Source organism: Anser cygnoides, chromosome Z, assembly GCF_040182565.1.
Source record: "Anser cygnoides isolate HZ-2024a breed goose chromosome Z, Taihu_goose_T2T_genome, whole genome shotgun sequence".
NCBI classification, from domain to species: Eukaryota; Metazoa; Chordata; class Aves; order Anseriformes; family Anatidae; genus Anser; species Anser cygnoides.
The window spans coordinates 44,007,392-44,032,192 of record NC_089912.1 but is presented as its reverse complement, the minus strand read 5'-3'; the positions used below and the strand labels follow the sequence as shown (position 1 = coordinate 44,032,192).

Here is a 24,801-nt window from a genome sequence, read left to right as displayed (position 1 = left end):
CTCGCTAATTTAAAATTCATGAAAGATTCACAAGAGAAAGAAAGAAGAATGAATACTTGAACAAGCTCTAAGGACTCAAGTGTCACAGAAAGCATGAGGTAAAGGTAACTACTACATATAATACCTACAAATAAACAAGCAACTGTCCTAATCACTCTATTTCTTGGAGGAAAAGTTTTGTTACGCACAGCATTGCTGCACAAAGTGATATTCTGACAAAGCAAACTATTAACTTTATCCCTGCTAAAATCTGTGCAAAGCAAATCAAACACACTTGAACAATATTGGGCATCAAAACAGTGTTAGCTATCAAAACATTAAGCTTATTTTAAAAACAGCAAAGCAATAAGATATGAAAGCAAGTTATACACACTGTAGGAGGTAGACCTGGAAGGCCACGTACCCCGATGATGGCATTCAGTTCAGCCATGGTCACTTGTTTGGCACGTTCTACAGCTTGGGCCACTTGCTGCTGATGCTGTTAAAAGAAGAAGGGGTTTGGAGAGGAACTTGTGTTAGGATATTGACTGCGACAAAGCAAATCAGGATCATAAACACCTGAATAACTGGTTTCTCTGCAGAAGCCCAGGTTGCCTATTTCAAGACACACCTTATGAAGGCAAAAAGGTAACAGTGCCCCATTTCTCATCCTGTCATCAAAGGTAATTGAGAGCCCTAAAGGCTCTGTCAAGCTGTCAAGCCCACCTCTTCTCCTCCCCTCCCACCCATGCCACTTCAAAATTAATTTTCTGATATATGGATAATCAGTTTATAATTGAGCTGGCAGGGCGATAATGTCAACTTCACAGTAGTGTGAGTTTCAACATTTATATACTGTGTCCACACAGCAAAACCTACAAAAGTTTTAAACAGGAAGAATAAATGCTTCACTGAACCCAACAAGAATTACAAACACTCTTTGTAAACTGTAGTTTGAAGAGGCATATTTAAAATAACAGGCTTCAAAATTTAACAGTAGCTGCCCACAGTATACTACAATCAGTCATTCAGGCCAGATGCAGGTCTGTAACCTTAAACAACATTTTGCATCTGAGCTAACTACTCACTTTTTACACTAAAATTTGATACAAATCACGTAGACAAGATGAGCATACTTATTTCACTTATGTCACTTATATGACATCAAATAAATAATCACCATGATTAGAAATGAAGGCATTTTGTTGCATTGACAATATTTTTACAGACTCATTCTCCTTTGGGAATGAATAAAGCTAAGCCACTGTCACTAGTTTGAACTCAGATTTGTTAGACAAAATTAGCAGGGGGGTTGCACACTTCAGCTATAACAGATGTTCCTTACACTTGTGCATTGTGATAAAATTAACATCTTAAAACTAGCTAATTTGCAAACAGAAAAGAAACATAATTGCACTTTAACAGCTGAACAGTTTTACTTACTTCCTGAGACAAAAATGGGATGACTTGTGCACAAATTGTGTTCAATCTCTTGGCGATTTCTGTCTATAGAAAAAAAGTATTATGATTAAAAATGTGTTTTCTGCTTGTTCCCATATATCAACTATTGTGCAGGATCATATTAAGTTCACACTGGAGAAAATAAAGAAATCCATGTCTTCATACTACTGAAAATATAAATAGTTAATATTTAAGCCCAAACGAGGACAAAGATTTAGTCAGCTACTCTAGGACATCTGCCATGTCTAAAGCACCTAATCTGTATACACATTTAGGAACAAATCTGGTCGTTGTACATAGCTCATTAACAAGTAAAGCATTTTTGAAATCCACTAAGTCCAAGATAAAGCCTTTTAAAAGGTAGATTTATTATTACTCAAATTATTAAGCAGAATAACATGAGGGTGACAGGCACAGAGGAAAATGTTTCTTTCATGATCAAGTTATCTGCCAATTACATGGCAGTTTTGCTTACAGAAAGAAACCAACAGGAGTATAAATGAAATACCAACACAGAAGTGAAACAGAACGGAGAGAAAAACTAAAGACTTCTAAAACATCCATAATAAGAGTGAATTGAAGTAACACAGATAGGAAGAAAAAGAATCTGATCAAAAAATGCAGTAGTCAGTAACAATGAATAAGTACAACTATGAGCAGCAAGAGAACAAAGCAGCAGAGGGACAATCCTTCACTAACAGCAGCACAGAACGCAGCAGCATGAATTGTTTAAGGCCCACTTTCCATCAGCTTTGTATATATTCATGGTTTTTGTTTGTTTGTTTTGTTCTTTTAATCTCTCACTTTTGGTTCATCCACCTAGACCTGGACACAGGATGGTGGAACACAGGACCCTTCCTCTGCCATTACTCAGCCTTACTTGTGATGCTTTTCAGACCTACACATATGCCAATCATTCAGATCTCCTATTATAACTATCCCTCAACTCTTAAAGGAGCTTTGTGCTTTTGAAGTCTCAACTCACACAAACAGGGACTTGCACAACTCCTACAATTTTCCTTGAAAACATCTCACGCAGTCACTAGAGAACAGTTGCGCAAAACAAAAAACTAATGTCCAGATGTGTACGCAGCCTATATGCAAGATGCTCTGAATCACTTTTACCAGTCACTATCACTAAGCCATATGCATATTTCTTCTTGTTTTGTTTTAGGACATGGCAGGGGTGTCCACTCCTGAGAATTATTGGGCCTTCCATGAAACGACATACCAAAAGCTGAACAAAAATAAACTCTCTCAGAGAAGACAGATAAACACATTTGCTGAGCCTTTCCCCAAGCCTTCCATCATCCAAGATTTCTTAGGAAGACACTGAGATGTGCTGATGTTTACGCATCAGTCAAGCAGTAATTTGGAAACAAAAGCCCCACACTGTTTTTGTGTCTCAGGAGACACATGACTTGGGGTCTAAATATGGCCAACAAGCTTTAACACCTCTTTCCCCACCTCTGGGAGAAACAGAGAAAATACTTGACAGCACTGAGTCTTGTAAAACACTGATGTGAACTGAGGTCCTACCTGACCAAAGTCAGTGGGGCATGTCCACACTTAAATTTTGTGGAGACAAGGGTATTCTAAACACTTTGGGGGTGGTTTCTTCCTAGGGCAAAGAGGTTAGTTCCTACAGGCAGGGGCAATGATGCAACTGCTGCTTTGCAGCAAACCTTTCTCTCTCTGCAACAACATGAATATACCTCTTTTCTCAACAGAAACATCTACCTTCTCACACAGTATCAAACACTAAGCAGTTTTTGTCCTTTTCTGTTTTGTCTAGAACAAGACCACAAACTATCCATCACTCTGTGGACGACCTGGTACATAAGGTACCAGCAAAGATAACACAAGGCAGTCTGCATGACTAAACTTTTGCCAGATATGTTGGTATTTGAAGTATCTGTTAACTTAAGGAAAAAAGCACACACACGATTGGGAGAATTTGAGTACTAAAGGGCATTTTTCCACATGATTTACTTTCTGGAGGCAGATACTGCATATATCAGCTATGAGAAGGCTGTTACATAGCAGCCTGACTGACTGGGATGAGATGTTTAGCTTCCGACAAATTAACTGCCCTAGACCAACAGGATTACTTTTGTTTTCATGATAAAAAACCAGGATGAATCATAGCAGGTGATAAGCAGGTGGGGGGTGGGAGAATAACGTAAAACAGGATGCACTAATTTGCTTTCTCCTGAAAAGCTGTTTCAGTGTGCATTACCTACACAGGAGTCCCCCTGTTCTGCAATCCTGCGAGAATTATCCTTATTATAGCTGTGAAAAAGTCTATTTTGAATAGAGCCTACAAAGCATGCAAGCATCCACATTGTGGAGTTTTCCCACAGAGGTCCCAGGTATCTGACTTTCACAGTGGCAGTGTAAATAGAGAACGGCACACTGTAACACAAGAGAACATGATGTGCTAGTTACCAGTCCCAATACAAGTCAATCAGATCTTTTCTAATTGTATAATAATGTAAACAGCATCCTAATATTCACACACAGTTGTGAATAAGCTTAAATGTACAAATTGTAAACAAGCATTTGTTCTGAGATTTCTTGCTACTGTTACAAGTGCTAAGTAACAGGCATTTATATTGGAAGGAAATTAAGAACCCTATTCCACAACTCATAACCAAAGTCTGCACTTTTAAAAGGCAGTTTACCTACTGGTACTCTTTCCCACACACAACATAAAAAGGTACTTAAAATTATTTATCCAGTAGCAGATCTCAAACATCTCCTGTTTGTTGTCTTCCAACAATTAGTAATAAGTATTCTTAATCATAAACATGTCAAAAATAATAAAAATCTTTGTTCTCCAGTGAGTTCCTGAACCTAAGCATTAATGCACAATTCACTTAATCTTCTACATCAGGAATTGCAAGAGATTGTTTTCAGCATTGAGAAAAAGGAAATCTCATGAATTTAAATACAAATCTAGCTGTTCAAAATGCAATGAACTTTCACCTTTCCAGACAGAATCTCTTTGAATAGGTGCACATACATATTGTATGTATGTATATAGATATATATTGATTTCCAAAAGCAAAAACTGTTTTGAAGGAGTCTAGGACAGTTTGGTTAATCAAGACTAAACATCTGTAATTGATGAGCATTGAAACAAGCTGTATTTTCCAGATTTTGGGCTCATATTTGATAGCCTTAAGAATACTTATTGGCCTTGCAACATAAAAATATTTCCAGTGTCCTTGCAACGTAACACAGCTATTATCTAAGCAGTGATCTTGAAACACGTAGGGCAGTCAGAAGAATGAGTAAACAGAGAGAATTTTGCAGAAAACTGCTTCGAGCAGAGAAAAGCATGACTAATTGCATATGTTCTCTGGCTCCTTGGTAAAGCAGACTGTAGAAGCCTGCATCTCTCAGGAAAGCCCTCCTAGCTCTTATGGCAGCTCTCAGCAGAGCATCTGAAGAGCCCTTAATTGTTTGTGTTCTTAATGCAGAGCCTCTTGAATACATTCATTTTTAATAGAGGGCTTGAGTGTAGGGCCTATCAAAGAATGACAAATCTAAAGCTTTCACTGGTTCTTCTTGTTGCAATGATTGTCTTTTGATTTATTTGCAAATGACAAGCTTGTCAGACCCCTGACTGAAGTGCCACCCTCCTTTCTGAAGTATCATTAAAAATTAACATGAACGAATTCATCTCCATTTGGTAAAATTAAGTTGAGCCAACATGTGTTTTTTTTTGTCTTCACTCATCTAATTTTTTGTCTTAATTCCATCTAATTAAGGACTTAAATGTTTTGACCTAACCATTGCCAAACTCAAGTGATTGTACTTAAATTTGTCTCTTGATAAAATGAATTCTTAACATAATGACATATAACTAAGCAGCAAGACTAGTTACTAAATATAATATTCACTTAAGTCACTTTACTAAGCAGTTAAGAAAGCACTTATATGTACAGTTGTAACTTTTTTCCTGCTTCATTGTTAAAAATACATTGTTTTCCTATACAATAGTCTGTTCCAGACCATTCTACATTTTGACAACCTGTACTTTACAAAGCACCATGTAAGATCTCATACTTAAATAAACATGATTTCTTGAGCAACTGCAGGTATTTATACTGCAGAAGAAGCAGGTATAATATAAGTACCAAACTCTACGTGGATTTCTCAGCACAATTAACACCCTTGTGCATGTTATCAGTAATAATGAAAGTCCTAGCCTAAGGGAGCCAGCATTCTCACTTCTGAGTGAAAAAATAAAGCTTTCCCCTGAGAAGAATTAGTTAATCACCCTTCAGTCTCAGAGTTTTCAACAACAGTTGTGGTTTTGCTCCAATCAGCAAATCACCTTACTTGAATCTTACATTATTGTGATGATCAGCTGTATTATGACAACTGCTGAACTATTAGCACTGACACTCCACAAAGCTGTCCAGGCCTCTCTTTACCAAACAATCCTAAGCTAAAATTATCTCTTGTATGCCAAAGACTTTTCCTGTAAATTGCACTTCCTATATTCCAAAGTTAGATCAGTATTTAAAAGCACTCTAACACCATTTCTTAAGGACAAGTTTCTGTACTCTCATTAAATTTTTACTTACTTCAGTTATTTCAACAGTTTTGAGAATCACATTTGTCATTAGATTTGGAAGACGACAGCTTAGGAGCAACATGATTAAAAGGAATGTAAGAAAACACAAAGTTTTGATGATGCCAAAAAAAAAAAAGTATCTTCTAATCTATTCCTTTCAATACTTAAATAAATAAACAAACAAACCACCTTTTAATGCACAGAAAAGAATATACTGTCAAATCACATTCACAAAAGCTTTAGAAGATAATTCTGAAGTACAACGCCTCCACTTACACTTTCAACATGTAGAAAGCCAAGTACAACACAGAATTCATTCTGGAAAAAGGAAATGGACTTCCTGCAATTTATACTATGTAACACAGTAATCCACTAGGGAGTAAAGGTCAATGTTGCACTTTTGGTCATTACGGAATCATTTGAGATGATCTGTGGTGGGGATGAGGAGAAAATCGAAGGCTGTGAGAATGCTGCAAATGGCTTGACCTTAGACCAATTTTCATCTCCATCTGTCTAACAGACATGTGGATAAAAGCTCTCTTTATAGGACATGCCTGACCATTTTTAATCCCTGTTGCAAGCCAGAATTCAGTTGAAAACTACATTTACAAAGTCCTTGGGTAAGAAACTGCATGTGTATAATTTAGTCTTGAGCTAAAATTTTGCATCTGTTCTGTATTTTCATTTTTCTAGCAATGCACTTAAATGATGTAGCCTTTATTCTTTTTGTGAGATTTTCAAAGTCAACAGAAATCACACCTATTCACAGAGTATATACAAGAAAAGAAACAAACAAAAAAGCACAATGCTTAGCTCTCTAAATGCTGTTACAGATCTTTGCTACAGAAAGATTCAAGCACTTCCAAAAATGTGTTGCTAACAATTTGGGGGTCGGGAGGATGCTGGAGGTATAATTAAATCTCAAAACCTAAATATTCAAAAGCCTCAAATGATTAAGGCTAGCATTCTATGAACTTTGCTGTTCATGAGTTATTGAATCCACATTGAGCACTGAGATATTAATGCCCTTTTATTTAAAACTAATACACTACAATCTGTTTTGGCAATGGCTGCAAGAGGGAAAAAAAATAAAGGCAACATGCCATTTAAAAGTTTAGGCCCCCATAGTATATCAGTGTCAAACAACAGCATGTCAAGCTAAGATTCAATTCAGGTAAGTGCCACTGCCAAATTTTCTTGTTCCCAGACGTGCTTTAAGATTATTTTATTGCTTAAAATTTAATTTGTTCCAACTCGCGTCTCCATGACAACATTGGCTAACCCTGCAAATCATTTGGGTAATTGGATATCTTATCTTTCTATTGCTCTCAAATCGAATGATTCTGCTAGAACTGCAGCAGCCAATCAAATTTACTGGCCTCCTGAGTAATAGACCAGGAGAAGTAGCCACATTCATCTCCCCTTTACAGCCGTATTAACCACCATGCGACAAACTGTGGAAGTTGGCCTTCAAACTGTATTTTAAATTATAAACACTGTCATTACTAACATTCACACCAATAGGAGGGGGTGGGAAGGTTTATTCTCAACAGATATTTGAAATTCAATCTGACAAGCAGCGATGGGTAGTGCTCATTTCAGCGACAGGAACAATCTCTGTATTTTGGGGATAGGCTGTCACTTTAAAATGACATATTAACAAATACAGTTTTCCCTCTGCCCCACATTTGTACTACTCATTTTAATCGCAAGGTCAGCCACCCATGAGATGATGATGTTAAAATCCCAGAAGACTGGCATGAAAAATGTTTAGCAATAAAAAAAAAAACACCTTATTACAAGTGGGAGTGGGGAGAGGAAGAAGCAACAGAAATATTAACAGAATAAAAGCTCGAATTGACAAAGTGGCAGAATGCTAGAAAAATTCTAAACAAAATTACTGTTTTTTAATTCAGTACCTAAACTACATTTATCTGAAGCCTCTTAGATGTCAGTTTAAATTACAGAAAGGTCACGTTAATTTAAACTTAAGCTACATTTGATGCACAAGTCAACAGCTACATTTACCAAACATCTACTACAGGTTTGGACTTCGTTCAACTGTAAAGTGCAGTGACTGGATGTATTTCAGATGTCTAATTTCAATCCTTTCTATAATAATAGAGAGAGCTGCTATGCAGCTCTCAATGAGCCACTGTAAACAACTGCCCATCCCATTTGCAGCTGTAAATCCTGTTGAACCCGAGCCAACTGGCAACAACGAAGCTGTTGTCAGGATGTTAAAGTGCTCCTCTCACACATCTTCACTATGTCAAGACTCTTCTCAAACTTGGCTAAAAGGGACCATTACCACATTTCTCCTTTAATCTAACTTTAGCCCATCTTGCTCTAGTACTCAAATTACAAGAGGTAAGTTCATCCAAACTTTAGTTCCACAGTTTTGTTTCCATGACTAAGCTAACCTTCAATACACAGAGTGTTTAAATTTCTGAAGCCAGCACAGAGCTTTGTTTTTACTTTCCAGTTGTTTTCCAGCTAACACCATTCCCATTTATTTAATTTCATGAGATGTTGAGCAAGTCAGAGGCTGACTCCTATCCAAAAGAGAAGGTCTCGCCACCTTCATTTCCACAGGCACATATCCCTCACTTTCTTTCAAAGCACTGCTAGAGTCGTTTGGATTTGTCCAACATCTCAAATCACTCGCCAAGCAGAAAACATTACTAAAGGAGGCGGGAGAAGGACCAGCTTAGCAGACCAACAGATCAGTGAGTTAAGCAGGTAGCAGAGCAGCCCAAGGAAGTACCAGAAGAAGCCAGCTGAGAGAAGGGGGGTTTTGGGCAGCAGTAAACTATTAGATGAGCTCCTCTCATCCCACAGTACTGCACTCTAATGCGCCATGCTTGTAGTGTTCTTCTAGAGGAAACGCGCTCTCCGTTATTATCTAACATGCCCTGCAGAGAAGGACTTGGGGGTTCTGATGGATGAAAAGCTTGACACGAGCCAGCAGTGTATGTCTGCAGCCCAGAAGGCCAACTGCATCCTGGGCTGCATCAGCACAGGGGTGGGCAGCAGGTGGAGGCAGGTGATTGTGCCCCTCTGCTCTGCCGTTTTGAGGCCCCACTTGGGAGTGCTGCGTCCAAGTCTGGGGCCCCCAGCACAAGAAGGACGTGGGGCTGTTTGAGCGGGTCCAGAGGAGGGCCACAAAGATCATCAGAGGGCTGGAGCACCTCTCCTGTGAAGAAAGGCTGAGAGAGCTGGGGATGTTCAGCCTGGAGAAGAGAAGGCTCCGGGGAGACCTCATTGCAGCTTTTCAGTACTTAAAGAGGGCTTATGAAAAAGATGAAGAGGAACTTCTTGCTCACTCAGATAATGATGGACAAGGTTTTAAACTAAAAGAGAGGAGGTTTAGATTAGAGGTTAGAAGGAAATTTTTCACTTAGAGGTGGTGAAGCACTGGCACAGGTTGCCCAGAGAGGCTGTGGATGCCCCATCCCTGGAGGTGTTCAAAACCAGCTTAGATGAGGCCCTGAGCAACCTGATCTAGTGGGTGGCATCCCTGCCTGACTGGGGGTTGGAACTAGATGATCCTTGAGGTCCCTTCCAACCCAAGCCATTCTATGATTCTATGCTTTGCATTAAGAACTATCAAGGACATTAAGAACTTAACTTACACTAGGACAGCTGAGCAACACTATACAAGAAAGAGAGTACACAAAAGGAAAAGAAAAAAGAAAGAAGCCATAAAAATAGTGTATCCATTACTACTACACCCCTATCAGAAGGTTTTTCACCCTTGGTTTTTCATGTGGTTTAGGACTTACTCCAAAAACACTTCCTATTTTGTTCCCACTCCCACAAGCCACAACCAAATTTCTGCATACATCTTTGCACCACTTGCCACACAGAACCACTTTACTGGGATGGCAGTAAAAAGTCAGAGCTTTAACATCACTGCAGAAGTGCCTATAATAACACAGCTTCCAAAGCGTAGCGCATAAAGTTCCTCAAACCAAGCACATACAGTACTCAAGACGTTAACAGCAGTAGAATCTGGACTTGAAATAACAATGAGCATGCAATCTGACAAAAAACAAGGCACCATGTATCTAGAGAAGGGACAGACATATGGGGAAAAAAATGAATAAGCCACATTCACTAGGACTTTCTAAGTACCAAATCAAGATGGATTTATCAAATCACATGCACTTGTGTAACTAAGATGTAATTTCAGACTTTTACAATACCTACTATATTCACAGCTCAGTTTCAAAACTGTCAAGTCACTGAATGAATTTAAGGCCTTAAAAAGTTATCATATCAGGTGCTCTCAGGTGACTCACTAATGAGTAACAAGTTAAGAGGATCAACAACTCTTCTGGTAGCAAATAGCAGAATTCGGCACCACACACCACTTGAAAGGAAGGTGAAAATAATGGTGATTTTCACTATGCAGGAAAAAAGTTAGGAAGTCTTTCAGCAAAACCTGGGAACCTGTCAATTAACTTCTTCCCTGTTTTATTATGCATTTTTCACATTCTCTTGCTTACAGAATAAAGAAAACTAGGAAAGATGCCATCTAGATTATCTTCTAATAGGGAAGAACTGACTGAAACCATCCAAATAGAAAATAATTTGATTGAGACTGACAACTGTTAAGAGTTTACAACAATCAGTACAAGAAGTAAGTATAATAAAGCTCTTAAAGTCTTCAGGAAAGCAAGTATCAACTGGTAAGGTCAGCTTTCTAAGACCTGTTACTGAGAAGGGAGATAAAAAACGCACTATGGAAAGCTAACAGTTTCTTTATAAAACAGTATTAAGGATATGGGTGAGAGATTAAATATCTGAGAATGGAAGAGGAATGGACAGAGGAAAAAGGGTAAGGATGCAATGGTGCTAAGAGTAAATCACAAATTTCCAGCTGAGGTTGTACAAACAGGAAAGCATACAGAAAGTCAAAACTATGCCAGGTACAAATATACACAGCACAAAAACATCGCTACAGAATTACGTGCCACTAGTAAGTGACAGCAAAAGTAAGGCTGGTGCTCAATGTGATGAAATAGAGAAGAACAAAACAGGTTCAATCTGTTCACTGAGAAAAGGAAAGAGGTGGTCAAGACACACCAAGGAGGCCACAAAGCCTGTATGTTTTTTGGCACCTAACTGCAAAAAACAACAAGCAGTATTCGACTACACAGTTAATATAAATTCCTAGCTACCTAAGGTCAGCACTGCAGCTCAAACAGGAAAGGAACAGATCAGAGCAGTCAAGTAAAACTGTCTTCAAGTTAACCAGGGCTAGTGAAGTTCATACGTAAAAAGAAAAGCACACCAGTGAAGTCTGAAATAGCGGACACCTTGCAGAAACTAAAAGTGTCACACAGAAATGAAATTATAAAAGAACAGTGCCTGACAGAGAACAGCAACTAAAAAAGCAAAGACATTCCAGCTTAAACACTATCAAATATGAGGCATTAAAATGCCTCTCATCTGTAAACAGCTAGGTGAAACAGAAATATAAATTACAACTCTTAAGGATTTTTCAGCAGCAAACAGTATCCAAAACAAGTGAAGACCAACAAGGTAAAGCCTTTATGGCTAAGTGAAGCCCATGATGTTACCTTCTTCATTAAGATTTTTACACTTGTAGCATAGCACTCTTAGGAGCAACAAAAAGCAAAACTCGTGGAACTTCATGAGAACATGTGCAAAACTGCTTGATGATTAAACCGAGTACTAATACAAACCTCTCTTTTGAGAATTAAGAAGTGCTGCATGGATGGTAGGTACAGTATTTTTAAATATTTCTGATAATAAGCATAAAAATCTCTTCACTTGCCCTAATTCTTAAGTTGCAGAGAGCTGCAAACAGAAAAAGACAGAATATGCTAGAGGTGAGCTTCAGAACTCACTTTGCAGTGAATGAAAAAAAAAACGGACTGAAAAGCAAAAAGAAGGATAGGGAAAAATATGCATGAAGGACCACAGCATGGCTAGACAGGGACATAATGGATAGGGAAACAATAGGCCAGGAAGGAATCTCTCCATCACAGCAGATCAGAAGTTGAAGCCAGGCAACAGCACGGTACCACCAAAAAGGGTGCCACCAGTGTAAGCCATAAGCGAAGAAAACCTTCCGTGCCACTCAGCGTGGTGACTCCCCCCCCGAGGACTGTGCTTATTTTAGGATTGTTCTTCAGCTGAGCAAAAGCATTCAGAGAATTAACATTAGGCTGCACAGGTCCACAAATGCTTCTGGAAGGAAAGGGAATGATCTGCTCTCCATATCCATGGTGAAGAAAATGACCAGAAAAGAGCTAAGGCTTCAACATAAAAAAAGTGTGTTTGGAACTGAAGAAGCGCTTCAGTACGAAGCTCAGAAAGATGCTCCATTACCTAGAGGGCCTGCAAGTCGCTGCTGTTAATCTTCATCAACAGATCAGACCAGACCCCTGTCAGGAATGACACTGGTAGTAGGGCTGACCCTGCTAGGAAAGAGGGAGGTACCAACCTCTTCCTAGCACTGCCATTGTACAGTTGGTACAAAGTTTAAAGAAACAACCTAAAAGCTTCCCACAGGTCTTGTTAATTGAAGATTTTTTGTTTGCTTAATTGGCAATTTATGTCCATTATATGAGACCATAGTCAGCTAGTTGTCTGCTAAGTGATGGCTAGCAACCTTAAATATCAATTAAAAAGTAGAAATTCAGAGTGACTTCACACTCGAATTCACACATGAAGAAGAACAATAACAACAAACACACCTGTTGTAAGCAGAAACTGTTGTGGCAAAACTACAAAAGAATGATCTTTCCATTAGCTATTTTTCCCAAGAAATGCTTGGGTTTCCTCTCCTTCCCCTGGAGTACTATTTCAAATTTCTGCATTTAAGAAGGTTGATATCAGTATATAATGAAGTAAAGACCACAACAATTTGGGATTTTTAACATACTTTAAGACAAATCCTTAAATAGACAGACTGCCACACATCACAAAAAATAGCTGTTTTCAGATGTCCTTTCCTTTTCCTGACCTAACAAAAGCAGGTTTCCTCACAGACTTAATACCTAATCAAGATGCAGCCAAACAAGCATGCCCATTCTTGCTCCCTTCTCCAAAACTGAAAGCTCTCTTTTTGTTTTTGCTTACTAATCCATAGAAGCCTTTAAAATGGCACAAATACTGGCAGCAGCATTTTGCTCTCTAAATCAATTTTATCCTCAGCCATCAAGTAGATGTTCCAGCACAGAGAAAGAACAGTCCTTCCCTTCTAATTCAAAAATCCATACTACCATTGCCCTTGCAAACTGCTAAACAAGCAGTATCGGCAATTCACTTGTGTTCTGTAATATATTTACTGCAAATCCCAACGGCTTGCCTCCTAATGCAGTTTTCTATTGTGTCTGTTCTCATCAATACACTGACTGGTCACCTTACAAGTAAGTTGCTTTGACCGACTGTTTACACAAACACCAAAAAACTTAAAGATAGATAAAAAATACTAAACTGAAAAAAAAATCCTTGATGCGTGGGGGGGAGATGGAGGCACCAACGAAAACACAAACAAAACAAACAAAATATACGGAAACACAAATTAACCTGTCTTCTGTTTTGCTAAAAAGGATAGTTAGCCAAAAATGCTAGTTAGCTCTTCTGATCACTTAAGTAGTATGAGATATTTCCAGATAAGCAGCCCTGACAGATAAACCCTCCAGCACCTCAAAGAACTTTAATTTGTAATTTAATTATCTGTGATGATTTGTTCTTGCTTCTGAAGAACAAAGAAAAGGTGAGAGGAACTAAGTCAATGCCCAATGAGAGATTAGAGGCCTCTTAAATGGTGTCATTAGCCACAAAATACTATCATCATTATAAAAACTTCAATGAAACCTACCAAACTGATTAATTTCTTGAACTATCCCCCCCAAAAGTATATTTGCTAATAACCAGTTTTGCTAGCAACTAAATCCTCATCAGCACTCTAAGAAATACAGCTACAAACCTTTTTCCATTCCATTTACATTTAAGCATACTGTGATTATGCTTCTAAGCAAGAGGATCCAATGTTATATGGCTTTGTTCATATGAATCTTAAAAAAAGAACCTTCCCTGTTGTTGTTCCAAGTGCAGGGGGGAAAAACTAATTTCACAACTAGGCCTTCTTTTAAAATAAATGACTTTAGCAAATAACTGCTTTTTTAAAACTAGTCAGATTTCAACTAGAGCTCAGTTAAGAACAGATTCTGTTTTTCAAGTTCTAATTACCCTTCAATCACCTCTAGCACTATGTCATAAACAGATAAAAAAAATAGGAAACAGGGCAAGGGAAAATTGTCATCTCTCATAAAAGTGTGAGGTCAAGCAGTGGAGCTTCATATGGGCCTTTACTGGTTTACAGGTTTGTTCAGCAGTGCAGTCTAGAAAAGACAGCATACAGTGAGTAACAGATTTTTTTTTCCCCATAAGAGGATTCATTCAAAAGAGGGACAAGGAGTGACTGAAGAAATGCAAACAGACCTTACAAGTTGAAGTGGGCAGTAAAAAATAATGCATTTAAACAGAATACACTGGGACACACTGGGAGCAGCCACCCCTAGCCTCAGTGTAAAGCGATGGAATTGTCACCATTCATGAGCATGAACTCAAATGTGAAAGGTGACTTCAACAGCTCAGCATTTCTTGGTAGCCAAGAAATCAGATATCAAAAACTTTATTAGAGAAGAAAAAAAAAAACCTGAAAACAATTATGCTGTCATATAAATCTCTGGTTCACCTAGACCCGGAGACCTGCATTTAGTTCTCGTGCCCTCGTTCCAACAGGGTAGACTAAAAATGGAAAAGGTTCATGGAAAGACAAGGAAGAAGATCAAAGCCATGGAACAACTCGTACTTTTAAAGAGCTGTGTAGGCTGGGACTGCCCAATCTCAAAATGAGTCACCACTGACAGCATACGACAAAGGTCTAAAATTTCGAGTGAATGGAAAAGACAGCTAGATACAAACAACCTACCTTTCTTGAGAACTAGAGGTTATCAAATAAAGATAATATTAACTAGGTCAAACAAAATGAAGTTTCCCTCCTCTCATCCCCACAAACAAACAGTTGCCTTGCTTGTCCTGCATTTGGGACAACCTTCTCCCCACAACAGCACAACCAAAGGTGAAAACACATTAGAAAGCAATTTTACAGAAGAGGACAACTTGAACATGCACCAGCCTCACAGCCTTTTGATGATGATGGCTATACCTCTTAAGAAAACACAATGGTAAGAATATAAACTGCTGATTGAGAAGAAAAAAAAAAAGAAAAACAAACAGACAGTTATTGCCCTTTTTGTTCCACTTGTTTGTCGAGAAGGAAAATATTGCCAAACTGGAGCAAGTCACTACGTGACACCAGTAAGATGATGGGGGAGTCAGAGTACACAACATACCAGGAGGAAGTCAGACATTCGCGTTGAACATGGGTCAACCTTTATTCAAGCACTTGACAAGCCACAGCCTAAGAATAACAACAAGGACCAATTTGTTAAACTACCTGTTCCAGCACATACACTCCGAAAAATCAGCAATTCTTCCTATCAGCTTTTGTTTTCTCCCTTCTGAAAGAAAGTATGTAAGTAACTGCAATTGTTCAAATAGCTACATCCAGGGTCCAACTAAGAAACATGATGTAAAAGATGAAAATAGTGTTTGACATAACTGCCATGAGGTACTCCCAAATCTTACGTTCAGTGGAAAGGTGACGTCATTAACTCTACTCAAGCCTGCTATCGCTTTTAAAATAGCGTCTTCTGGTAAGTGTAAGTTAACCTAGAACTGGTTTTAGATGCATTCACTGTGTAGTAATGGTGACCCACTATCAAACCCAGCAGATACTATCTTTCATTTTGCATAGGAGATGCAATGAAGTTTCATCCTTTGTTACAAAACTGGAGTGCTGGAGTAGAGTGGGAGTGAAAGGCAATTCAAATACTTGTCAGCTTGGTTTGGTATTATAACCTGCAAAAGAGTAAAAGTGTTTAGCTTTCTCCCGAGAATCTGTCATCAGAGAAGTGTTACTGCTTCACAAAGAATCTTTCTTCCTTTTCTTCTTCCTGCCCCCAAAAGTACCAGCTGTGTTTTTTTTTTCCCCTGCTTGAACCAATGCACAAATAAAGCATACCAACAGAAATTTAGCAACCTAAGTTCCAGCAATGCAAGGGAAGTTTGACAGCACAGCTGGTAGGAAAGAGCTTCTTCTCTCCCTCCGTGGCTCTGTGATGAACCTGAAATCTGGCAGACCAAGTCTAAAACGAGAGATGATCTGGCAGTATTTAACATATGTACAGTGTTAATACTACGACATACTTTTTGATTAAGTTCTATACGAAGTTGACATAATAAATGCTATCTGACAATATGGTTATCTAAAAGCCACATGGAGACATATTTCACAGAGTGTCCTGAATCTGTCAGAAAACTTCTTAACAATGTCAGTCTTGAGCTTGAATGTGGTTCAAAAGTTGAGAAAGTTGAGCTCATTACTCTAGGCTTTCCTCTCTGTTCAAACTGGCACCTCCAGTCGCGTCTGAAACGGCTGAATCGGTGATACAACTGCGCTCATTTAGAAGTCCAGTATTTGTAGAGTATGTACAATTTTTGAGGGAAAAATATGCCCCAATTAAATTTACCATTTTCTCTTTTAAAATAAAAGCAGGTTCTGCACTTATATGTGACAGAGCCAACAAAATCCTCTTTAAACACTCACTGCACACCATCAAAACCTTTAGGATTCATGAAGTTTTTTCATTTCAGTAATTAAAATGCAAGTAGGAAAAAAGCAAAAAAAATATTAATTTATCTTCAAATCCCTTTCAACAGCACAGCCGTCCTACTCAGGAGCTGTAGAGAGCTAACTAAGCTTTTTAATTCCCTTCTATTTAACCCACTCCTGAAGACTGATATTCTAATGAGATATCAGTAGAAGACTCAGTCCTTGAACACACAGCATTAGAAATGATTTCATAAAACAGTCCAGGCTAAAACAGACATTTAATTCCTGTACAACTGGTTAACATAACGCAGTTTAGAAGTTTGTATACTTTTCCACGAGAGGCAAGGTACTAAATGACAGGTCTGCCTCAAGGCAGGTCACAAAGATCACAATAACCCACCCAAAGAGAAGGAAACCCAGCTGTCACCATTGGGATAGCAGACACCCAAATACCATAGTAGTTTATATAGTCTGTCAGTTGGTTCAGCAGTGATGAATTTTTCTTTCTTTGGCTGCCTGCCACTGAACAAAAGCTAATCTTGCACCTGAACAATCTAGGCATTAAACGCACAGGAAGTCTTATCTCCTGACTTATGACAGAAGATGACAGACAGAGCTGGTGAAAATAGAGAGGTGCTGCCCTAATAGCCAAGGCCAGCAACCCTTTAAGTACAGTGGGATTTTTAACGCCCAGCAGACTCTACATCTTGGCACTAGTAGTTGACGCATCTGCTTTGCCAGCCACAGATGTCACAGTGGGAAAATCTGACTTGGATGAAATAACAGATGAGAAACTTAAGACCATACAAAACATCCTTATTCACTCTGTCTTCTTGACAAACATGAAAATGCTATCTGCATGAAATGCACCTATCCTAAACAAATCCTCGGATACTTGTTTCTGTTTCAAAGATGCTAACATTAGTAACCATACACCACATTAAGATAATTATCTCTGAAAACAGTATAAAAATCCAGACACAACATCCTCTTAAGAACTAATTTGAAACTCTTATTAAAACAGAAACAAGAACAAAAGTAAACAATCAAAAAAAAACACCACCATATAAGCCAGCCAAAAACGCACCCAAAAGATTATTTCTTGACCAGTGTTTAAACAACTGGCTGAAATGCAACAGTAGTACCTGGATTTAAACATACTGTCACATATTCAAATGAAAAACTCTGCAGTACAGCTGCTTGTGTATGGAAAGTTCACCTCGAGGAACTCTGTTTATAGCAACACTCGAGTCCTAACTCTTTTTATTTTAGCCAAATTATAATAGATTACAGAATTGAACTGAGAGTTAAATAACTCTTCATTTAATAAACTGCTGATGCAACTTTATCAGTACAAGAAGTCAACCCTTTCATCAGCAGGCAGACTACAACTACATCATTTTATTGAAGTGACCCTACCTTCGACAATGATATACGCAGCACACTGCATAAAGTAACACCAGCTCAGTATAATTTTTTATTTTTAAATCAGCAGCCCAAGCACTCTGAAGGGCTTCACACAGAGCGAGTACAGCATCCACATAGGAGGCAGGCCTTAAGAACATTAAAGCTTGTTCAGTGGAAAGTTTCCCCATCACTGCATTTTTCAGTAACAAAGATGTTGTCAGAAATGACAATTTTTCGTGTCCCCTGATGATGCCTTGCTAGCATTTGGTTATAAGCCATAAAGCAGGAATAATTTCAGCCTGTCAGGAGTCTAGCTAATGCCCAGTTTCCCCCTAGAGAGAATTCCTGTCAAACGTAATGAGAGCTCCAAAGGCCCTCTCTACAACATAATGAGCACTTAGGCCATGCTGGTGATCAGCCAGCAAAAAGCATCAATTTGAGCCTGGCTACACCCTTGGGGCTAGACGTCACCAGTTTTAATAAGAATTATGATTACTATCTGCCAAAAGCCTCCTCAGAACTTATCGTTAGCGGTGGAAATTCAAAAGAATGTCACTGGTGGCTTTTTTTTTTTTGTCTCCTGTAAGCTGAGACCACCTACGTACTGAATTCTAACACTGTTAGGCATCCTCACTGCAGGCATCTAAATCAAGAGTCTTTAATACGAAGGTGCTACTTTTAATCAGAATACTTAACACGTAAAAGCATGGTATCTAAGACCAGGGAAAATTATTTATCCCTTCAACTGCTTTTTCTTCTCCTAGGAGCACACAGAGTAAATGTGCTCTATTCTCCCCAGCTAGAACCAATGCAGGTATAATGCTCTGCCATAAATCTTAAAAGCTTCCAAAGTATCACCGAATACTAGGTATGTAATTATAGTTGCCATACATACAGAGCATTAAACCCTTGCAATACACAGATGTTAAGGTCAAAGTGAAAACCTCAGTTCCGAGACTCTTTAATCTTGTGGGCTTAATTGATTTTACCTGAAGTTAATTTCTAGTACATTTACTGTTAAAATCTTATGAAAATAACACACATTTTGAACCAGATGAAGCTTCTTTATGGATGTTGGCTTCCTCTCAAGTTAGCCTGCCATGAAGTTAAGAATAAATTAATAAAGAGAATTCCAAAAATCAGAGAGCATGATAGAATTGCCTCACAGAATGAATGATCACACACACACAGACGAGAACACTACAGCAGCTACGGTACAGAAACGAGTCAGCCACCACTCTAGTTGTTCCACCTGCCTCTGCAGTGCATCACTTTAAAACAAGTGATTCCTTGAAAACAATATTCCTGCTTTTACCAACATTTTGGATTCAAACAAGCGCACCTCTAAAAAAAAATCACAGAATACCTACACAGCTTTGCAAACAAAGTTATTGTGGAACTACCACCCTGTCTTATAAAATGCAATATTTTTTAGTGGAAAACAAAACAAAAATCAAAGAGTTTGAGTTACAAAAGCGAAATTCAACTCTGCAATTCACTCACTTAATGAAAAGTCTTTGAATATACTGAAGATCCGAAGCCTGAACTAATCAATTTCTTCGCTGTGCCCTAACCGGTCAGCCATGCTCTTTAATTTAATGAAACAAGAGTTTTAGATGAAATAGCACATACACTTCAAGAAAGAATTGTATTGTTGCACTTTGAAATGTGTCCAACTGTGCAACTTCATCTAATGATAATTTTTTTAAGAGGCCATCGATTTCTGAAAGACTTATTGTACCAGCATCTTGATGAAAAAGTGAATGTCAGCGTATCTACAGAATACTTACACCCTGCCATTAATGCTTTATTTGGCAGACAATGACTACTCAATTGAGGGTCCTCTGGGCTGAGCAATCATTTAGCTTTTCTTCTCTTACGAGGTCCTTAGTGTCTTGTTCCACTTCAATACTCTTTTTATTCACCATTATAGTGGCCATAAGTGTGAATTTTATGGGAACTTGCAAACTTATAGTCATAACTTGAGCTTTCCAAGTCACTAATCTTTTCATACCTCTAAATGGCAAGGATTTGAGCAACTATCACTACATATGCTACACACGCGTAAGACCAGTTCTACATAATCAAAGGCTCTTACCAATGACAAAACAGAACCACATAAAGCACTGAATTAGTTTTTAAAAACCACAGAGCCAAGAGCCTTCCTACGTCTTACAACAGGGCCAATACCAAGGAAGTCCTGTCGCTTAACCTAACCTATACCTCACCTGACAGCAGGTAGGCAAAGGTCTGCTAATCACTGGCACTAATCAGCCTATTCAGACACATGCTGCGGTCATCTGAATACAAACAGAACAGCTACATTTAAACACACTAGACAGACTGCAGATTTTGTGGGTTAGAAAACAAAATGCCTTACCTGTTTGTGCATTTCAATGTTTAATCCATATGACATTTCATAATACTGCAAATAAAGGAGCATATATTATTTCGTTATGCGGGCTTACATTGCATTAGAAGATATTTACTGAAATAAAGAAAAACAAACATACATACCATCACATAGTGCCTCTGCATTTCTGTCTTTTCGCTTGCCAGTTTCTCACATTCCAATTTAAGGCTACAAAATAGATCACACTTTAATGTAACTGTTATGTCATTGTTTTGACATTCACCACTTTATTTGTATTTTGACAGAAACAGCTAATTAAAGAAACTCATAAACTAACATGCAAACACTGAGAGAAAGGTCTTAATTCATACTTTAAAGACAAGGGCTGAACGGGAAATTTAGGAGGTATTTCATGAGTGTTGCATGAGAGACCCGAAACCGCCTCCAGAACTGCTACACAGATGAAGCGCTACAACTCTCAGGCTATGACAGGAACAGACTTTCTCCAAAGTTCTTCTGAGTAGCCAAAGTACTTCTTTGCATATGACGTTCAGTAAGTCGCAGCCAAGTAACACCATTCACGGCTGGAATTACAACTTGGGCATGTCTGCAATTCCTAACCTCAAAGAACCTCTAGCTTCTGTTATCTCGTCCGCAGCTTGAAATAAGTAGCTTTGACTATCAATTACTACCAAGTTTGTTTTCTATTTTTGTTTTCAGAGGAGAAAAACAAGTTGCCTATCTTATCGCTAACAGCAGTATAATTTTGACTACTTTCACTGAGGACAAAAGCCAGAACATTCCCTTTGTTCTCTGGCAAACTGATTTTTCTCTTTCGTTCCTTTTTTTTTTTTTTAAATGAAACAAGGAAGCATCCTATGGAGCAATTAGTGTGTAAGCCACCATTTTCCATTTACAGTTGCAATACTGAATGTTTATAGCTTACACTCTGTTTCTAAAGTAATATATGTCTTAGACAAGGCAATGATCTTAGATAAGACTCGGACTAGAGCATCATCAGCAGGAAAAGGGAAGCCTAATCAAAACCAAGCGATTACTAGCATGGAAAGTCACAGAGATCTTCTTCCTATCCAGACCTTCCAGGTGCATGAGAGTACAAAATTCAGGAAGATTAATGACTCTTATGGCCAAACGCATTTTACACGCAAGAACCCGTTCCCTAATTTACTGCAGGGTCTCCAGCAGCAAGCGCAAACGTTTTCAACAGGAACGTCTGAAGAACAAAACTGCAACTGGAAACGCAGCCACGGCTTCGGCAGACTGATGTTAACTTTGCGTGAACTCCGGTACTCGTGTGCTCCTTCCTACAGTCCTCGCTGTGTCTTTCACCACCGCACTCTGGCGCTTGATAGATTTTTGCCCCAACACCGCACACGAACGAGCAAGCCCGGGATTTGGCCTCCTTAGCGGTCTGTGCCTCAGGATCCGTGCCCGTCTCCCTCCGAAACCCCCGAAACCCAAGGTGTGTGCCTCACACCAGCACAACCACCTCGCATCCACACCGGCGGGAGGCGGCGGGTATCGGCTGCCCCCCGCCCCGCTGCTCGCCCCCGGGGGATGCTCCGAGGGCAGACGGGCCCGCAAAGCTCCGCGGCCCCCAGCGGCGGGGGCTCCGCCGCGACTCCGCACGCCACCGCCTGGACGCGGCCGCTCGGTGCAGCCCCCCCGAGCCCCGGGGGGGCGGGCGGAGGGGGAACGACCCCAGCCCAGCCCGGCCCCGGCCCCCGGCCCCCCGCTCACCTGTGGTACTGCGCCTGGAGGAACTGGAACTCCTCCTTGATGCGGTCGAGCGACTCCGGGATGGTGAATTTGAAAGGCTGGCCCGCAGCCTGGTGCGGGGTCTGGCGCGGCGGCGGCCGGACCGGGAGAGAGAGGCACGTTGAGAGCGGCGCGGCCGGGGGCCGGAGGGATGCGGGGAGGGATTCGGGGAGCCCGGCCCGCCCCCCCCGCCGCCGCGCACTTGTTACCCACCTTCCCGTCCCTCATCGGCGAGGCCGAGGCTCACCGCGACCCGGCGGCCGCTCCCCGCGGGGCCGCCCCGTCCCCGTCCCTGTTCCCGTCCCGGTCCCGGTCCCCGTCCCCGTCCCACCCGCTCCCCCCAGCGGGGCGTGCCGGCCCCTCCCCGCCGACCCCCGCCGGGGGGCACGGCTCGGCTCGGCACGGCACAGCCCCGGTGTCCGCGCTCGGCGGCCGCCAGCCCCGCCGCCGAACAAAGCGGAGACGCGGCCCCGTCCCGCACCCCCCTTCCCACCCCCACCCCCCGCCCCGTCCCGCACTTACGGGGTGCCGGCTCTGCGGGAACATGGCTCCGGCCGCCGCGGGGCTCCCTCGCAGCGCGGCTCACGCCCCGAGGGGCAGCGGGGGGGGCGGCGGCGCTCACTGCCCCCGCCGCGGGGACATCCTCGGGCCTTTGTCGCTGTCGTTCCGGGGACGCGCTCGGGACGGTCACGGCCGCTCCGGGACCAGACGGGACGGGACGGGGCCGGCCCCGACGGGGCGCTCCCCAGCCGGGCTGGCGGTCCGATCCTCAAGCCGGGAACCCCGGGGCGCGGGCGGCTCCTCCGCGTCTCGTGTCCCCGCTTCTGGGGAAATCCGGGCGGCGGGGAGCGGCGAGCACGGGACCGTCACAGGCTGGAGGGGCGAGGGAAAGTCTCCGGGGAAGGCCGCGCTGCTCCCGGGCGTCGGCGGGGGGTCGGGTCATGGGCAGCCCGCGGGGCGGCGAGCACGGGAGGGCGGCGGGACAGCGAGGAGGAGGAAGGGGGCGAGGGGGGGCTCCGCGCAGCCGGCCCCGGCCGGAGCAGCGCCGGCAGCACATGCACGGCGCGCAGAGCCGGGAGATGCAGGGGGGTGCCCGGGACAAAAGGAGCGCGGCACCGAGCCGCCCGCCCCGTCGGGGAAAAAAAAAAAAAAGATTAAAAAAAATAATAATAAAAAGCTGGAAGCGTCCGCGTCGGGGCTATCTCAGACGGGGCGATCCTCCTCGCGACGGCACGGCTGCAGCCTCCTGCGGGCGGGCGCACACCGAGGCGCACATCTCAGCAGAGCCCCCCGAGGGCGGCGCATCCCGGCGGCGGCGGCGGCATCCTCCTCATCCTCCTCTTCCTCCTCCTCCTCCTCTTCCTCCCCCCGCCCCACCGCACGGCTCCGCTCCGGGATGGAGTTCGGGACGTCCGGCGGGCCGGGCTGCGCTCGGCTGGACCGGGCCGGGCTGGGCTCGGCCCCGCTGCGCTGGGCGGCGCTGGGCTGCGCTCGGCGGGCCGGGTGCGGGGCCGGGTGCGCGGCCGTGTCCGGGCGGGACGCGCCGAGCCGCCCGCGCCGCTTGCATTAACACGCGGTTTCACACTCCGCCAGCTAACCAGCCGCCGGGCCCCGCCCACGCCGCCGCGCGGGGGGGGCCGCGCCGCCGCCGCCGCCCAATCGCCGGCGCCGCCGCCAACGTGGGGCCGTGACGCGCGCGGCGCCGCGGGCCAATGGGGAGAGCGGCCGGCCGAGCGCCTCTCTGCCTTTCGCTGGGAAGCGTTTCTGGCGGAGCGGCGGGAGCCCTCGGCGCCGGCCAATAGGAGGGCGCGGAGCGCGCCGAGCGGCGGGGAGGCGGGGAAGGTCGGTGGGAAGGAGAGCGGGGAGGCTGAGCTGTCAATCAAAGTAACGTGGGGCCGCCGGGCGGGCGGGGAGGGGAGAGAGCGGGAGAGGGAGAGTGAGCGCGGGACGGAGGGGCGGGGCGGGGCGGGGCGGGGCGGGGCGGCGGGGCTGCCTGCGCGCACCCTGCGCGGCGCCTGCGCGCGCCCGCGGCCGGGGCCGCCGTCTCCGCGGGGCGGGGCGAGCATAGCCCGGCGGTGCTGCCGCGTTCCCACGCGGGTGGTGGTCGAGCTTGGGGGTGTGGGGGTTGGTTTTTTTATTATTGTTTTCCTTCTTTGTTTCTCTTTTTCTTTTTCTTGGACTTTTTTTTTTCTTTATTTTGTCGTTTTTTTCTTTTTTTTTTGTCCTTCCGCTTTTTTTTTCCCGCCTTTTTTTTTTTTTGCTGTTTATATTTCCCCTTTTTTCGTCGTTTTGCTTTTTCGTCGTTTACATTTTTGCCCTTTTTTGTCGTTTCGCTTTTTTTTGTTTTCATTTTTCTTTTGTCATTTTGCTTTTTTTTTCCTTTTAATCTTTTTTTTTCTTTTTCTTTTCTTCTTTTCTTTCCTTTTCCTTTCCTTTTCTTATTTTCTTTCGTTTTCCTTTCCTTTTTTTATTTTCTTCCTTATTTTCTTTTTCCCCTCTTTTTTTTTTCCA

At 42.3% G+C, this 24,801-nt stretch overlaps 1 protein-coding gene across 7 annotated transcripts in view; it reads right to left on the bottom strand.

The window, feature by feature from the left end:
• The window catches only part of LOC106045453 (TLE family member 1, transcriptional corepressor), an 85,534-nt gene extending 62,305 nt beyond the window's left edge, over positions 1-23,229 (bottom strand). For 4 of the 7 annotated variants that reach the window (XM_066987882.1, XM_066987884.1, XM_066987883.1 and 1 more), the window contains exons 1-6: positions 22,813-23,229; positions 22,273-22,373; positions 20,676-20,739; positions 20,539-20,583; positions 1,423-1,485; positions 404-478 (exon numbers count right to left, since the gene is read on the bottom strand). In XM_066987882.1, the coding sequence (XP_066843983.1) occupies positions 404-478; positions 1,423-1,485; positions 20,539-20,583; positions 20,676-20,739; positions 22,273-22,373; positions 22,813-22,836 (372 nt within the window). In that variant the 5' untranslated portion in view covers positions 22,837-23,229. Of the gene's footprint in view, positions 1-373; positions 479-1,422; positions 1,486-20,538; positions 20,584-20,675; positions 20,740-22,272; positions 22,374-22,812 lie in introns of all 7 variants that reach the window. The other 3 variants (XM_066987879.1, XM_066987881.1, XM_066987880.1) reach the window with 1 other exon arrangement.
• Between the last annotated feature and the right edge of the window lie 1,572 nt (positions 23,230-24,801).